Source organism: Adiantum capillus-veneris, chromosome 20 (genome assembly GCF_014529385.1).
Source record: "Adiantum capillus-veneris isolate H3 chromosome 20, ASM1452938v2, whole genome shotgun sequence".
NCBI lineage: Eukaryota > Viridiplantae > Streptophyta > Polypodiopsida > Polypodiales > Pteridaceae > Adiantum > Adiantum capillus-veneris.
The window spans coordinates 109,937,718-109,956,292 of NC_140950.1; the positions used below are offsets into that span (position 1 = coordinate 109,937,718).

At 43.6% G+C, this 18,575-nt stretch overlaps 1 protein-coding gene across 1 annotated transcript in view; it reads right to left on the bottom strand.

Moving 5' to 3' along the window:
* Positions 1–5,046: 5,046 nt before the first annotated feature.
* Positions 5,047–18,575, bottom strand: part of LOC147433077 (Calcineurin-like metallo-phosphoesterase superfamily protein) — an 83,599-nt gene continuing 70,070 nt past the window's right edge. Inside the window, exons 3-4 of the mRNA XM_086492793.1 lie at positions 5,610–7,073; positions 5,047–5,528 (exon numbers count right to left, since the gene is read on the bottom strand). Coding sequence (XP_086348919.1) covers positions 5,373–5,528; positions 5,610–7,073 — 1,620 coding nt within the window. The 3' untranslated portion in view covers positions 5,047–5,372. The remainder of the gene's footprint in view (positions 5,529–5,609; positions 7,074–18,575) is intronic.

The following is an 18,575-nucleotide window of genomic DNA, read 5'->3' on the forward strand; positions in this document are numbered from 1 at the left end:
CAAAACTCTTGGCTATGGAATGCAAATCCAACCAAGAGCCATGCTTCAATGCTTATGCTTGCCATCTTCTCCATCTTCATTACTATTCTATTACATATGCTAGCAAGAAGAGTGATGATAAGTGAGGAACTATTTCTTTCTCCTATGGAATGTTTCTTCTTCCTCTTCCCTACCCTTATTTCCCGCTAGCTCTCTCCACCTTCAAAGGTGTTTGAGGCCTTGAGACTAAGGCTTGGGATAGTTAATGCTTTTTGCAAAGTTTATATTATGCTCGTGATGCATGAAGCTTTCCATCTTCATTGCATCACCTAGGTCACAAGGAACACAAAGATTGTATTTGTACCAAGTCTCTCTTGATGGGAGAATCTATTGTACAAATGCCTATTGGAGGGGGGACCGGCTCCACATAAATCCGATCCTCAATTGTTAGTCATGTTCTCTAAACTCTCTCTCTTGCAAAAGTATTGTTCATGCCAAGTTAACTAAGTATTGTGTTTATGTTGCTACCATCAATTAAGTTCACCCTCTATGCTCACAAAGTAATCTCACAAAAATGCTTTCTCTAATTTTCCTAATTCAACTACTCTTGAAGTTAATAGGCCATTTCCATTACATTGACAAGTCTCTATGGGTGGTGGGAGCCTTGGCAAGCTTGTGTTGGTCTTTAGCTTTTATGATATGTTTGTAAGCTTTGTAAGGTTAAGGCTCCTTGTACAAGCCTATTTCCACTACTAACTCTGGTCATGATTGACTGTAAAGTTTTTTGTTTAATATGATTTAGCTCGTAGTGTGTGATCATTTCCAAAAAAATATTATATGTGGGATTTGAGAAAAATAAAGACTCCTCAAAAGTTATGGTGAAGAGAAAGGACATGTGGTGTACTTTCCCATAATGCAAGCGAGCCACTAGTGACAGGGTGATGAATTGTCCAATAATGACGGCCGGATGGATAGCCTAGAAGGCCTACCCCCTGACCTTGATGGACTTTGAGGATTTTATCTTATAGATCACTTCTCAAAAACAATCTAGAGGTAAAAAACATCGAATTAAGAAAAAAAAAGACTTTTAAAAGGGAATTTTTTCTTTTTAACACTTAAATTTTTTTCCTTCTTCCTAAGTTTGGATTTTCATCTTGACTAAACTTGAGTACCTAGAGTTTGGATGTAGTCTTTGACATCTTTATGCAATGCGTGGAAAAGAACCACAATGGTGCGAAATGCAAGTCCTGAATGTGACAAGACTTGCAAAATGTTGTCCTACTGGTGTTGTATAAGAATGGCATCCAATGGTGAAGTTTCTATCCTAGAATCACTTCTTTTGACTCTTATGCTTAGCAATATGACATAAGCTAAATAAGTAGGCCGGACTCAACTAGCTTAGGCTTATACACCCAAAAAGCTGACAATCCAATAATAAGGTAATACGCATACCTCCACAGAGTACTAATATAGGCATAAAGCAAGGATTCACAAGATTAACACATTCTAGTTAATTACCATCTAATTTGGCTTTTATGCAATCCATTTTCATGAGCGGAAATTGCTTTTGAGCATATCTAGTTTAACTTGTAAATTCCAAGTTCTTGTTTTTTATGGCGGATGATGGCTTCTTCTAATGCTTTTGTGGATGGAGTTCTAGTAGAAAAGTGGGTTATTTTTCTAGGATTAGGAACCTTTTGCTTCTCTCACCTCTACCTTGGCTTTGCCTTGTTTTGCATATGAAGACTTATCTTTCTTGGTATCTATGGCAAGCATATCTTTCAGAGAGACATTTTCTGTGGTACCATTGACTTCCTTTGATTTTATAGATTTCCATTACTTTTTTGGGACTACCACTATAGGAGAAACCCACTATGTATGCTCTATCTCATACATAAACTCCATGTCCAAGAGCTTAACAATGCCTTCTTTGACCTTCCAAGCAAACCTCACATGTATGGCCTTATCTTCCTGTGCCTTGCATCTTTCTTCAGAGGAAATTTGTGTCGAAAAATTTCATAATCTACTTCTTTCAAGTCCGTGTATGAACATTTAAATTTTAGGGTTTTGATTAGAAGAGACTGTTATTCCTCTATTACTCTAATTGCTATCACACTTTCATTGTTCTTCTCTAGTATTAGCTAGGTCTATCTGTTTTGACATCTGTAAGCCATCATAAGGTTCACTTTGTTTCTTAAGGGGTGTTAATTTTGGCTTTTCTAGCACTATCCTCCTATCTTTAAGGGTGAAGATTTTGTATTGGTTGGGGCACCTCATTTATTTGACCAACCTTTCCACTTGAGCTTTTGAAATCTATCCAAGCTCATCCCATCATTTCTTTATGTTTGTTTTAATACTCTTTGGTCTCAACATTAGACATCTTAGGCTGCTTTTCCATTGCTTTACCTAGTTTTGTCCCATACCTCTTCACCTTTATGTCAAGATGCTCAATCTTACCGACATGATCACCTAGTTTTTCTTTGTTTTACCCTCTTTGGCTTCATGTGATTTGTTGGTCTATTTCATTTCTCCCTACTTCTATTTTCCCTCTTTAGGCTTAGATATTGTTTTCATCCCCTATTTTTTAAACTCCATATTTATCGTATGCCCATTCTTTCCTTCCAAAAACCTCATCCTCAGTCGTGCACATTGAAAATGTAGGCTCTCTTGTTTTCCACGTTAGGTGATCTTCTTCCACCTTTAGATTGTGCCTTCTTCTACTGTCTCACTTCAAAGGCATTTCCTTTGAATTAATAGCCAGAGACTTTGTTCTTTATTGCAAAAGTAGAGGCTACCCAAAGTGAATAAGTCCTTGTAATCCTCATCTACCCATCTACCAATTGATACATGGCAATCACACATTAGATCATATTTCTTGCCCACAAAATAATCAAGGTGGATAAAAATTAAGAAGCATTATCTAGCATCTCTTTTCACAATCATGTGGACCCAGATATCATTCTTGATTATGGGTACCCTAAAAATTCCAAAATATCTCAAAACTCACTTGAAACCTTTTCTCCCTTAAAACTTTTTTCTAAAATAACCACTTTCTTATTCCATGTCTCTCTAAGCTATCATCCACCTCTCTTGAGTCTTCCATGGATGTTGCAATCAATCATTCCATGGATCTTCCCTTTCTATAGGCTAAAGGAATGAAGAGAGGAGAGTGCATACAGGCGGCAAATACTAACCCCCCCCCCCCCCCCCCCCACACACACACACACACACACACACACACACACAGGATGACCCAAGAGCAATAAATAACTCTCGAGAATGCTCATGACTAGATAATAAGAATGAGAGGACAAGGGTCACCTTTATAATGATAAGGTGACCTAGAGAGTTGGAAGATGATCCAACATCTCTTGAAGCCATAAAGCTCTAATGATAGTTCAGATAAGCCCAATACTCAGCTCCAATAAAAGAAGAGGTAATCATGTTTTATTTTTGACATTAGCAAAGAGAAAGCAATAATGAATAGTGGTATCCATATGTTCACAAAACCATCCCAAGGAAAATCAATGTGATCAACAAAAATGTCATCGCCAACATAGTGATTAATGGTCATGGGGTTAGGTCACCTATATACATATGGACCCTATAGTACTAACCTAACCCCTTATCAATTGGCATTGAAGCATTAACATAGCCTCCATCATACAGACTTCATAGTGTTAAAATGACCCCCCTACAATACATGCTCATTATGCAAGATTTTTTAACATTGATATAACCGTCGTTTAGAAAAAATTGAAATAGTTCCTATGTATGTCGTCAAATTTCATTTGTGATCCAAAAAGATGTGCTACGTAGTCGATACAATCCCCACAGAGTATTTAAGGCTCTATAATCTCAATTTTTTCACAAAAACATCTCAAAAATAGTCTCACAAAGAATAGGCACTTCCACCACATGTTCATATTGACCTAACATACAAACTGATGCAAAAAAGTTGTATACAAGATTTCTCTTTTCAAAAGGAAATATGCACATTGAAGCTTTTTTTCCCCCCAAACTCACAATAGTGAGTGGATGATTTGTATTCACCAGAAAGAATGTACAAAGAAACCTCAAGCTCGTGCTCGTCCTTGTGAGATACCAAATTACAACACTACGCTACGAGGCCTCACCAAGAGGTAACCAACAACCCATCTTCCGATCAACTGTAGCGTGTAATAACAAGGTTGATGGCTCTATACCACTCATCCAAATCCTTCCTTTTACCAATGGAGACAATTGATTCCTTGCTTTCTTGTACGATATCTATGAAGAAAGTACATTCTCAAACACCCGATAGTTCTGGACTTCCAGATTTTCTTAAAAAAGTAGAATCTAACAATTTGAGTACATACTAGAAAAACTTCACTTTTCATTGCCATCCCTCCAAGGAACAAGTGGTTCTTAAAGAAGATATTCTTCAGGTCTTTTAAGCCCACTTGCACATTTTCTTTGCTAGGCTGTAAATAGGTGCGAGAGGTCCTCACAAGCCTTTTTGCAGCCTAAACATCTATCTAAGCCAATCCCTCTGGCACGAGTACTTTTGACACTAATACATGTGGCCAAGAGAGCTTTGTTCAAAACAATGCATTGATAACACGAGGACTACTATAGGAATGTATACCCTTTTTTGTCTACGTGCCTCTAGAGACTGACAAAACGCTAGAGAGATGCGAGAGGGGACTGATCAGTCCCCTATAACCACCATGAACTATAGACCTACAATAGGCAATATACCCTTGACGAATACACAATCCTAACCTCAGTCATGCCCCACATATACGAGGGCCAAAGGTGGAGGTAAGACCATACACACATGAAGCTACATATAGTTTGTGACGCTCACAGACTGTTTGCTTCCATATGGTCCAACAGACATTAATATGTTCATGTGCTGGTGGCATGCCTGCCAGAAATTGAAAGATAGAGAAGCCTTAGTAGCCAAAAGGACACAAAGATTAGGGCTAGACGTAGGGTGCGGCAATATATACGACCTTCACCAACTTCTTACATTCCACCAATCATTGTAGAGACTCAAAACCAGCACAATGCAAAGAAGAGAGCTGATTATAATGCAATTTCATATATTGAAAACAAGCCGTCCCTCTAAACTCCCAGCAAATAACATCTCGAAACAAACAGACTGCCAACAGAGACAAAAAAATTTAGCAAGACATATCAACCCTTAAAACTTCTTCTCTCTCTCTCTCTCTCCTTGCAAATCTCCCTGTAAAAACTGAGAAACCTGCGTCGATCTGTGCTAGCAAGGTCGACAAGTTAAAGAAAGAAAGTTTGCAGTGTTGTCTCTAGAGCGATGCTCACTTTCCTCCCTCTACAGATATAGACCATAAACCTGCCTCTTGTCCAATGCTTCAGTCTTGATTTCTGCATCACCTCTTTTTGCATATCTTCTGCTTGGAGCAGAAGCTATCCACTCTTGCAGTATGTAGAAGAGCAGCTACAAGGAGGAATGGCACAGGCCACGCATAACCAGGAGAAATCAACATAGCCATTATGCCATATGCACCAACAATAGCCCGAATACGCTGCACAAAGCCATGACGGTTGAGTGCAAAAATCTTGACACAACCCAGCTTCAAGTGAAAAAGAAAAACCCAGAAGCTAACCTGCGCATGAAGGTAGGCGACTCCCAGGCATGCAACAAGCAAAGCCTTTCTCAACCACCTTCCACAAACTCTGCAAGAAGAAGTAGGCGTTGTTTGTTTATTCGGCCCCATGGATCTCTGTGAGTCTTGCCACACATGTTCGCAAACAAGGGCCTGTTCAGCATATAAAGCAAACACAAGGACAAACAATGGGAGTAATATATGGAAGAGGAAAGGAAGCACAATAACAATGATGTCAGGAACCCCGAGACCACACTTTTGCACTCCGGAAGTCGTAATACGGACTGACCAACCACTAACAGACATGCTCCCAAATGGATAGCCCTCTCCCAAGACGTCTCCCCAAAACCATGGCATACACATGAGATATCCTACTAGGAGGAGCTGCATCCACCACATAGGGGTGGTGGTGTTGTGAACTCGAACCAGTATCTCATCCAGAAAATTGCGAGTACGAGATCCTGTTTTGTTCTGCATAAATCCAGAAAAGAGACCCCTCTCCAACACCAAATGATAGTACAATTTTGGTACAAAAAGAATCATTAGAAGGATGCCAAAATTTGCCCAAAGCAACGGTTGGTAAAGTGCATCCCAAACAATGCCCATAACAAAGAATTCCATCCAAGACCATCGCACCTTTCCAAATTGGCTATCAGCGGAAAATGGCCGCAAGTCACTCGCTAGTTGCTTTCCTGAAGCATCAAAAGCTATGACCCTCAAAGAAAATCGTGTCGAAGAAGCATCAAAATAGTTGCTAAAGTTCATAGATGCAGCATAGTAACGTACATTATTAGCATCTATAGACAACTGCTCTAAGGTAAGCTCCTCTATAGGAGTTTGTAAACCAAGATAAGTATCATATATAAATGCTTTGGCAGAGACTACCACCTCCCGAGAAAATATAAGGGCTCTCACTGAATTTCCGGCACTTAAATCGATACCATGTCTCTGCATTGTTCGAGCGTCGGGTGGGTGAGTTATCAGAATAAAAGCTTTGGATGCCCACAGCTCATCATCGGACAAATTCTCCAGATCAGATAAACTGAGATCCAGAAATGATGCAAGTCCATGATCAACTGCCATGATTCTAATTACCCTGTTTTCTTTCCAGTCACCCAATTCCCACTCCCAAAATTCCTCCATGCTCTGTGACACATGATGCTTGAGCAAGTTCTTTCCAAACTGGTAGTGCAAATGCCCACATATGTAAGCCAGTATTTTGTGCTTCACAAAGATCTCTTCTGGCCTCTTGCCATCTTTTGTGCCAGCAATAAATGAGGTAGGAAAATGACCAAACACTATCTTTGTGACCTTTCCTTGGTAATTACTGTCCCACTGACTGAGCTGTCTGTCCAATAAATCGAGTCGCTGATTGCTTGCCTGTCCAAAAAGGTTGCAAGGTCCACGAAGCCCAACATCCATGGTAAGATCTATACCAACAAATAAATGCTTCCAATCACCATTCTACAAAACCTTAGAAATAAATAACTCCTTTAGTTGTAATCTCTGTGCAAAATGATCCACAATACCAGAAAACAGTACACAGACCCAATGGAAATTCCATTAAAAAGCAGGCTAACCCTAATCTCTCTCTCTCTCTCTCTCTCTCTCTCTCTCTCTCTCTCTCTCTCTCTCTCTCTCTCTCTCTCTCTCTCTCTCTCTCTCTCTCTCTCTCTCTCTCTCTCTCTCGTAGCCTGCACCCTCTCTCGCGCGTAGCCTGCTGCACCCCCTCGCGTAGCCTGCAACCCCCTCACGCTGCGCATCCACTCCCCCCCACCTGCTGCTGTGATTCACGCACACAAACCCCTCACGCTGCGCATCCTCCCTTTCCGCCTGCTGCTGTGACAGCGCACCCGCAGATACATACATTCCCCCCCCCCCCCTTTTTCCAGCCCGCAGGTACATACACCCGTAAAAATTCAAAAATCCAGGAGGAATTCCCACAGGAATTTTCAGTCTCAGCTTTTCCGGATTTTCCCATTTTCAAAATTCTGTATTTTTCAGACCTGCAGGGATTTTTTTTGCAAGGAATTTGGAAACTGCAGAACTCACAGAAATTGCAAATTGCAAATTGACAGGTACAAAAAGCAAATATATGCCATGTAGGCTGAATGTGGAAACACATGTATGCATAATGCGGTGCGTATAGGTTGCTCTTTCCTCTCTCTTAGGAAGTGAAACAAATAAGGCAAGAGGGATGGCGGCGCACTACATGGTCACAAGCAAGAGGATGACCGCCATTGAAAAGGAGTTGAAAGAATGCAAAGCCCACATGGATGAGTGGAAGAAAGAGAAGAATTTAATTCTTGAATGGAAAAAGAGGGAGGAACAGGCGAGGGAACTAGAACGCAAGGAGTTCCGGGATGAAATTCAAGCTTTAAAAAGTAGCATCTCAGCCCTTCGGAAGGAACTCGACGAAACCAAAGAGGGAAGACGCCTTGAAGATGGAGAAATTCAGCCATCAATGATCGACGAGCTCAATAGTATACGAGCACAAGTCAAAGAAATAAAGGAGGAAGGAGAAAAGAAGACCTCATGGGTGGAGGTTCTCTCCAAAACGCAAAAGAAAATGGATGAGGCTGAAAAATGGATTGAAGTTGTCAAGAAGGGAAAGGGCAAGGAAATTCCGACTACACCCGACATCATCAGGAACAACGAAGAAGGGTACGCGCTCTACACGTGAGAGTGACCGGCCTAAAAGATTCAGATAAGGTGGACCAAGAGGTGAAGAGCCTCATGTCCATGATGGGGGTGGAGAAGCCCTCGCACACACAAGCTTGGAGAGTGGGCAAGAAGAGTGAAGGTAATGGGAAGGGTTCAAAAGAACGGGCTCTCATTTTGTGCTTTCCCTCCATGGAAGAAAAGAAAGACTTTTTAAAGAAGAGGCCAACCCTCCAGAAAACAGGTATCTTTTTAGGAGATGACCTTACGCTCTCACAGCTTGCACATATGAGAGAGGTCATGCCAAAGATTATAGCAGCAAGGGAGAAGGGAAAGTTAGCTTTCTACAAAAATGGACGAGTAGTGATTACAGAGCACTGCTCTACATGACGGTGCGAGACCTATGGGACCACTCTCAGGATGGCGGTTTGGAACTGTAATGGTTCGTATAGACTTGATGTGGGGGCCTTTGAGGACAGCTTCAGAGACAGAGACATTGTTTTCTACTTAGAGACTCATCAGGCTCCAGGACAGTTGATGCCGCATATATCAGGATACAGATGGGAGACAGCTTGCAAGACATGCACCAGAACTACGCATGGGACTAGAGGATCAGGAGGTGTAGCAGTTCTTTTCAGAGAGGAGCTCCAACCACTACTGCACATAGTTCGGAGAGATGCTCAGGCCAAATACTTGTGGGTGAGGCTGAGGGCAGAGACTGGACGTTTCTTGTACATTGCCATATGCTATTTTCCTCCTAGCACTTCAGTATATGCTTCACCCAGAGGACAGTCTCCTTACTCTGTACTTGATGATGATATCTGGGAGTTCTCCAGAGATGGAGACATCATACTCCTGGGGGATTTCAATGCCCGTACAGGCAGCTCACAGACAGTCTTCTATGACACATCAGAGGAGATGCTTAGAGAGCTAGAGCCAGAGGAGATGGGACTTGAGAGATGCTCACACGACAGAGAGCATACAAAGTATGGGAGATACCTGAGAGAGATGACGACTACTCACAATTTAGCCATACTGAATGGCTTAACGACTTTCCCATTGTCTACAGGTTTTACTTGTTTTCCACACAGACATGGGTCCAGCACTGTAGACTATGTTCTGCCACATCCGAGCTTTATCTCTCACATTCAGGATTTCACAGTGGGGCCCAAGCTTGTTGGGATAGCAGTAGATCATGCACTTTTGACATTATCAGTCTCCTTTGAGTACAATACATCTCAGGCCTCACGGGGTGGTAGACATCCACGCTATACTTTTACACCAGAGACTGACCCAGTCTATGCAGAGGAGATACGTAGGCTTTTATGCACATCAGAGCCAGTATACACAGTGGAGGAGATCACATCTATGCTGACAGTGACATTACATAGGGCAGCGACAGAGGCATACCCACACACTCAGCCTGGGCAGAGACGTCGTTCTGGGCACATGCCTCAGAACAGCTGGTATGATGAGGAGTGTCGACAGAGGAGAGCTCACATACAGCGGGAGCTTACATTGGGAGTGATCACCTATAGACAGTCTCGCATTACTACACGACGACTAGTGCGACGGAAGAAGCGAGCTTTCTTGGTCCAGATGGAGCAAGATTTATATCAACTCTTCCTTAGTAGAGATTCAGGAGAGGCTTGGCGTCTATTCCATGAGAAGTCTCCCCCACCAGTGATTACTTCTACAGAGATATGGGGGCAGTATGCAACATCTTTATACACTGTACCTGGACAACCACCACTACCAGACCCACCACAGCCATGTCCGGCTACGAGCACCTTCCTTACCACTGAGATGGTAAAGGAGGCCATTGACAGGATGAAGACCAGACGGGCACAGGATCATGAGGGTTTGGTAGCAGAGCACATTATACATGCTGGGGATTTGTTGGCAGAGATGCTTGCACGGTTATTCAACCGTGTCATGTGTGAGGGCTTCCCTGAGTCTTGGAGATTATCTACTATTGTACCTATCTTCAAGACAGGAGACCCCACAGTGCCGGGGAATTACCGTACTATCATGGTAGGACACACATTGGCACGGTTATATGCATCCATCCTCGAGCATAGGCTGAGCAGTTGGGCAGAGATTATGGGCGTACGGGCACCTGGGCAAGCTGGTTTCAGAAGGGGTTTCTCCACACTAGATCATGTCTTTACACTCAGAGCTATCATTGAGGAGGGTCGAGCACATGGTAGATGGATATACTACAGCTTTGTGGATTTCCGCAAAGCTTTTGACACATTACCGAGGGCCAGATTGATGCGCCGACTTATGGAATTGGGGGTACCCACAGAGCTGATGTGGGGGATTATGGCATTGTACAGTTCAGTGATGGGTCATGTACGCACATCAGAGGGGATATCTGACATAGTTCACTCCACTATTGGAGTGAAACAGGGATGCCCACTGTCCTCTACTTTATTTGGTATGTATGTTGATGGGGTCTCTGATTATATTGACAGAGGAGGAGATAGAGGTGCTCAGCTTGCAGGGACATGGATCCCTCTTCTATTGTATGCTGACGATATCGTGTTGATATCAAACTCACCAGAGGGTATGCAGAGACATTTGGACGCATTGCATAGTTTTGCAGAGGATAGTGGATTGTTTGTCAACCTTGGTAAAACCAAGGTCATGGTATTTAATACCACGCCACAGTGGGTTAGGAGATCAGCACCTACTTTCACATATGGGCAGGAAAGTATGGAGTACACTGATGCATACACATATCTTGGGGTGGTCTTTAGTGGACCGAGGTTCACACTGAAAGTGGCAGCAGACACTAGATTGACTCGTGCCTATGCAGCCCTAGGTGGTTTAGAGAGGATTTGTTCACAGGTTCAGTTCCAGGAACCTCGAACAAAGCTCTGGCTTTTCGATACTTTGGTCGCTTCAGTTATGCACTACGGGGTTCAGGTTTGGGGACCGTCTATTGACAGTGCTGGATGGAGTAATATGGAGAGACCCCTGATATCTATGATTTCTAGGCTGATTAGAGCCAAGGCCTCAGTCCCACATGACATCATACGAGCGGAGCTGGCTGCCCCACCTATGGAGGTTGAGGCACTCACCAGATACATCATGTTGGTATGCACAGATGAGCTCATGGTTTCAGAGGCATGGTTTCAACATGGACAGGCTGCCCCCTTTCCAGTATTCTCTTGATGCACCATCCTTGGCTCTTACACGGATGGAGACTACTAGACTCATTCAACAGGATCTTATCTAGCTTGATAGCAAGAGGACATGGATAGAGCCATCACGGGAGTTGGGTACGAAGAGGGTTTTCTATAGAGAGCATCTTCTTCAACTCACGACAGACGGATTTGTCACACGGCTCATGGGTTACGATGTGCTATAGGCCAGATTCGCACATCTTCACACCAGCTTGGGATTGAGACAGGTAGATTCAAAGGCATACCAACAGACAGTAGGATATGTCAGTTATGCCATGCAGAGCCAGAGACAGAGTTTCACTACATATGTCGCTGCACAGTATACTATGAGATACGGGGACGCTTTCATTGTCTATTCAGAGATGGTTTTGACTCGTTAGATAGAGTCATGAGATATCAGGATCAAAGATGTCTCGGATTATTCCTACTTGAGATTCAGAGACATAGAGACGCTCTATTGAATGGGCAAAGACAGAGACTGTCCCAGAGACGCATCTCAGATTTCTGAGTACCACAGAGGGAGAGGGACACCACCACCACAGAGCTCGGTTCCCACCCATACACACACCAGCGGTACTCTCATTGATCGAGCTATAGAGTTAGGGAGATCGAGACGACCGCGACTGAGGAGGGGAGCCACGCAGCACCGTCGGAGATTGCGGCAAAGGATCCACATGATTCTAGCACGACACCCAGAGTGTCGATCAGGATAGGCTTCATGCTACTACTATATTGTATCATGGTGACAATTTATCCCCACTTTGTACCTTTATGGCATGATACCATTGCTCAGCCTACCAGCCACCCATAGGAGTCGGTAGCACTCCTATCAGTTCTTTGTTTGTAGTTTTCTTTGTTTGTACCCAGACTTGGTACTAGACTCATTTGGCCTCATAGGTCATTTTGGCCTTTTGTAGACGTTAATATATCATTTCATTTCATTTCTCTCTCTCTCTCTCTCTCTCTCTCTCTCTCTCTCTCTCTCTCTCTCTCTCTCTCTCTCTCTCTCTCTCTCTCTCTCTCTCTCTCAGTGAGGCAGTGAGGCAGCGGGCTCACGCAGGAGACGCGGTACTCGCAGACACTGGGCGCGTGCAATCCGTGACTCCCTACACGTAGAAGGTCCTCGGGACCCCTCCTTTACCTACGCGTAGAAGGTCTTCCATTTTCTACGTTAAAGTTGAAAGGTTTTTCTAAGCCTTGAAATAAACTTCTAAAGTTTAAAGGCTTTTAAGCTTTAAAATAAACTTTTAAAGTTTGCCTATTCTCAGTCCCTTACCTTAGTACCCTACCCCACATTTGCGGGGCGGGTTCGATGGATCCGCTTACCGAAGGGGAAGGGCTGGGTGTAGATAGCTACACCACCCCAAAAAAAACAACAGCCACATTTAAGCGGAGAAACAGAGATACTGTACTATCACCAGGATCATTACGAGTGGGCAAAACGTCTAAGGTACATGATGAACTAATGATAGAGAAGGTCTAGATGATGCTCAAATCAGAGCTAAACTACATGAGAGATGACATCAGGAAGGAAATGCACGCGAGCGCAGAGAGCTACAGGAACTCCATGTATGAAGACATGATGAGAGAACTAAGGGGAGAGACCCGGGGGATACAAAATGAGGAGATTCAGATCTTGAAAACAGAACTACGAAACCTAATGAAGGCCGAAGTAAATGTAACAGAATGCATTATGCAAAAGAAACTCGATGAGGCAGTAGCAAGTTTCGACGCATGGAGAACAAATATGGAAAAGCACATGAGGGAAAAAGATGCAATAATCGAGGAGCTAAAAGGAGAACTTGCGGCCTACAAATCTGCAACTAAGGAGAAGGGAGACGACCAACCTTCGGTGCTCAAGGAGCTTGAGGACATGAAGGATCAAATGAAAGCTCTACGGGAAGAAGATGAACAGAAATCGAAAACGGCATCCTCATGGGCGGAACGTCTTTTTAAGACACAAGAAAAGGTTGATGATGCAGAGAAATGGATTGAGGATGCGAAGAAAGGGAAGGCCCAGATGCTCGAGACCACACCTACTTCTACCATTATTAATATGACAATTGAGGAAGAGCAGAAAAGGAAGAATCGGGCTCTACATGTGCGGGTAACAGGACTCAAAGACAAAGAGAATGTAGATGAAGAAGTGAAGGAACTACTACAACGCATGGGCATCACAGAGCCTACTCACACAAGTGCATGGAGAGTGGGCAAGAAAGGAATAGATGAGAAGGGAAACGTAAAGGATAGGGCACTTATTCTCCGCTTCCCGAATATAGAAATAACGAAAGAATTCCTAAAGAAGAGGCCAACTCTTAAGAAAACCGGTATGTTCCTGGGAGATGATCTTACATTGGCACAAGTGGCACACATGCAAGAGTTGATGCCAGAGATCAGGGCAGCAAGAGAAAAGGGAAAAGTCGCCTTTTATAGAAGAGGGAAAGTAGTGGTTCTGGAAAAGCGCTCAGCATGACGGTGCGAGACCTATGGGGCGACGCTACAGATAGCGACGTGGAATTCTAATGGATCATATAGGCTAGATGTAGGTGCCTTTGTAGGTGCCTTTGAAGACAGCGTTAGGGACAGAGACATAGTTTTCTACTTAGAGACACACCAGATACCGGGACAGCGTATGCCACATGTGAAGGGTTATTTATGGGAAACAGCTAGTCGACCAGACAAGAGATCTCTACAGGGTAGCCGGGGTTCAGGAGGAGTAGCAATCTTATTTAAAGAGGAGCTGAAGCCACTACTACAGATTATCAGGAAAGATGAGCAAGCAAGGTATATGTGGGTGAGAATGAGAGCCGAGACAGGTAGATTTCTATATATCGCTATATGCTACTTCCCTCCAAGTACCTCAGTCTACTCCTCACCTAAAGGACCCTTTCTCCATATTGAATAATGACACATGGGAGTTCTCTAGAGATGGAGACATCGTTCTCTTAGGAGACTTTAATGCCAGAACGCCCAACTCTCAAGCAGTATTCTATGATACTTCTGAGGAAATGCTCAGAGAAGTGGATTTATCACAGAGAGGGCTTACTAGAAACTCACAGGATAAAGAACACACTGAATGTGGGAGACATCTCATGGAGATGGCAACTATACATGGTTTGGCCATACTTAATGGTCTAGAGAATTTCCCGTTATCGGGGGGATTCACATGCTTCCCGCACAGGCATGGGGCCAGTACAGTGGACTATGTCATGACTTCACCAAGCTTTATTTCTAGTATCAAGGACTTTAAGGTGGGACCCAAACCGGTTGGAATTGCAGTGGATCATGCTCTCTTGACCTTATCAATCTCCTTCCAATACAATGCCTCTCAAGTACAAAGGAAGAAGACACACACAAGATAAACTTTCACGCCAGAAACTGACTCAGTCTATGTGGAAAAGATGTATAATAGGATGTGGGCAGCCGAGCCAGTATATATTGTAGAGGAGATTACTTCTCAGTTAACAGAGATACTACATGGAGCAGCACAAGAGGCATACCCACATACTCAACCTGCTCAGAAGAGAGGAGCTGGGAACATGCCTCAAAACAGCTGGTATGACGAGGAATGCAGAGAGACGAGAACCCAGGTCCAGAAAGAGCTTACACTTGGGATCATCACATATAAGCAGTCTCGGATTGCTCTTCGGCGTATAGTACGTCGCAAGAAAAGGGCATTTTTAGCCAAACTGGAGAAGGATTTATATCAGCTCTTCTTGAGTCAAGACTCACATGAAGCGTCGCGCTTATTTCGAGAGCACTCACCGCCTCCGACAATTACTTCTCCTAAGATCTGGGATCAATATGTAACATCATTATATATGGTATCTGAACAGCCTGCATTACCAGATCCGCTAGAGCCATGCCCTACTACTAGTACTTTCTTTACTACGGAAATGGTGGAAAAAGCCATTGATAAGATGAAGACAAGAAGAGTATATGATCATGATGGTTTAGTAGGAGAACATCTGATCCATGCCAGTGATCTACTTTCAAAAGTCCTTGCTCGTCTGTTTAATCGGGTCATGTGTGAAGGATTACCTGAATCTTGGAAATTATCTACTATCGTTCCTATTTTCAAGTCAGGGGATCCTATGATACCCGGGAACTACCGTACCATTCTGGTAGGTCACACTTTGACCCGATTGTATGCATCCATTCTTGAACAAAAATTGAGTAGATGGGCGGAGAATGAGGGCATAAGAGCAACAGGACAAGCTGGATTCAGAAGGGGTTATTCCACTTTAGATCATATTCTTACGCTCAGAGCCATTATTGAGGAAGGAAGAGCAAACGGGAGAAGGATGTATTGTTGCTTTGTGGATTTTCGGAAAGCTTTTGATACAGTACCAAGGGCCAGATTGATGCGCAGGATGCAAGAGTTAGGAGTCCCCAAAGAGATTATATGGGGGATCATGGCTTCATACGGGTCAGTAATGGGGTATGTACGTACTCCAGAAGGGGATTCCGACATTGTTCATTCCACCGTTGGAGTAAAGCAGGGATGCCCACTGTCCCCTACATTATTTGGTATGTACATAGATGAGGTATCAGATTACATTGATAGAGAGGGTGACAGAGGGGCTCAACTTGCAGGGTCATGGATCCCTTTGTTGTTGTATGCAGATGATATTGTACTGCTAGCAGAATCACCAGATGGAATGCAGAGGCAAGTAAATGCATTACATAAATTCGCGGAGGACAGTGGACTGTCGGTAAACTTGGGTAAAACCAAAGTTATGGTGTTTAACACCACACCGCAGTGGGTTAGGAGATCGGCACCTACATTTACATATGGCCAGGATACAGTAGAGTACACAGATGCATACACATACCTTGGGGTGGTATTTGCAGGACCGAAGTTTACTCTTAAGAAGCAGCGGATGCTAGATTATCCAGAGCCTCTACGACCTTGGGAGGGTTGGAGAGGATGTGTTCACAAGTGCAGTTTCAAGAACCACGAACAAAACTTTGGCTTTTTGATACTGTGGTGGCTTCGGCTATGCTTTACGGGGTCCAGATTTGGGGACCATCTATGGATCAAGATAATTGGAAGTCAATGGAGAGACCTCTGGTATCTATGATTTCCCGAATGATTAGAGCCAAGGCTTCCGTACCACACGCGATTACCCGAGCGGAACTAGCGGCCCCTCCGTTAGAAATCGAAGCTCTTACCAAATCAGTGTCCTTTATACATGGTTTGTGGGATACAAATAATTGCCGATATACTAAACTGGCCCTCGAATCCTCTCGACAATTAGCAATGAAAGGGGATACATCATGCTGGTATGCACAACTGTCCTCGTGGTTTCAGAGACATGGGTTCAGTATGGAAAGATTACCCCCCTTCCAATACTCTCTTGAGGCTCCATCACTGGCAATTACACGAACAGAGATTAATAAAATCATCCGACAAGATCTTATACAGTTGGATACTAAGAGGACATGGGTAGACCCTACACAAGAACTAGGCACGAAGATGGCCGAATACAAAGAAAACTTCCTACAACTATCTGAAGATGGATTTGTGATTCGCCCGAGTTACATGGATACCCACCTGTCTCATGGTTTGAGATGTGCTATTGGTCAGATTCGCACATCCTCACACCAGTTGGAAATTGAATTTGGCAGATTTAGGGGAATCCCACCTGAGAGCAGAATTTGCAAGTTGTGCGGGATGGAGCCGAAGACAGAATACACTATATATGCCATTGCACAGTATACTATGAGATACGGGGGCGTTTTCATTGCCTCTTTATAGAAGGCTTTGGACCTCTAGATAGAATCATGCAATACCAAGATCAAAGATGCTTAGGCTTGTACCTACTGGAACTACATCGGCACAGGGATAATCTAATGAGAAGACAAAGAGCACTACAGCCTCAGAGGCAGATCACAGATTTCTTCGGATCGAGAGAAGCAGGAGTGGACGGAGAAACAAGAGGCCAACAGCCAGCACAAAGGAGTACCAATATTCATACCAAAGGTACCCTAATTGACAAAGCGACTGAGCTTAGGAAATCGAGACAACCACAACCAAGATGCAGAAGCACACTCCATCGGAGGAGACTACAACAAAGGATTAGAAGCATTGTAGCCAGACACCTAGAATGCTCCTAAGAAGTCTATTTACTACTTTGTATTTAGTTTTTCACATTTATTTGCACTCTTTCACGTTTTTTAATACTTAGTACTTTAGTACTAAGGTACCCAGACATTGTAACAGATTCACCACTTTTGTATCAGTTTGGTCTCAGAGGTCATTCTGGCCTTTTGAAGACGTTTAATATAACATTTCATTTCATTTCATTTCTCTCTCTCTCTCTCTCTCTTTTTTTTTTTTTGAAAAAATCAGGGCTGTATATTACTGAGTACAATAGAATCCCCAACGGATGCCAAAATAGCTTGTCACGTGGGGTGTACAAGCTGAATGTAAGGATGAGAGCCACTATAGTGACAACTCGACTAGTACAATCTCATGGTGGTCTGTGTGATGAGTGGAGGAGAAACCACTGAGGAGGCGCATAATGCCATGTAATCTGTCCACCTGTAAGTGTGAAGAAGAGTGGAGATCTTGCCCAACGCCGAAGGAAATCAAATCGACGAGCCTCGGCTGCTCTAGATGTGCCTGAGGAAGAATCCCACTGCCAGATGAGGGTGTGAATGATGTCAAGCCAAATGATAGTGAGGGTATCCTGAAGGAGCTGCGGTGCCGCACTGAGAATATGAAGACAACGAGCTCTCCAAACATTCCAGAGTGCAATGCTGGTGATTACTGAGAAGATTTCATCACGTGTTTGAGGATCTCCTTGCCAAGCAATCTGTGGTAACATAGCCAAAGTCCCTCGTCTGTAACCAGTCGCGGTAAGCATAAGAGCTGGATCTGTGTCTGAGCCCTCGTAGAAAAGATGCGGTCCGGGCATCGGCATCAACCAGGAAACAGATCCCCAAGTGAGAAATCCATGCTCAACTCCAGCTCTGCTAAGTAAAAAACCAACTGCTAGCCAAACTGCATGAGAAGACGAGCATGACCAAAGGCAATGCGCAGGTGACTCAGGTAGGCGCAAAGAACATCGAGTACATAACGGATCGTGACCCATAGAAGCTAACCAAG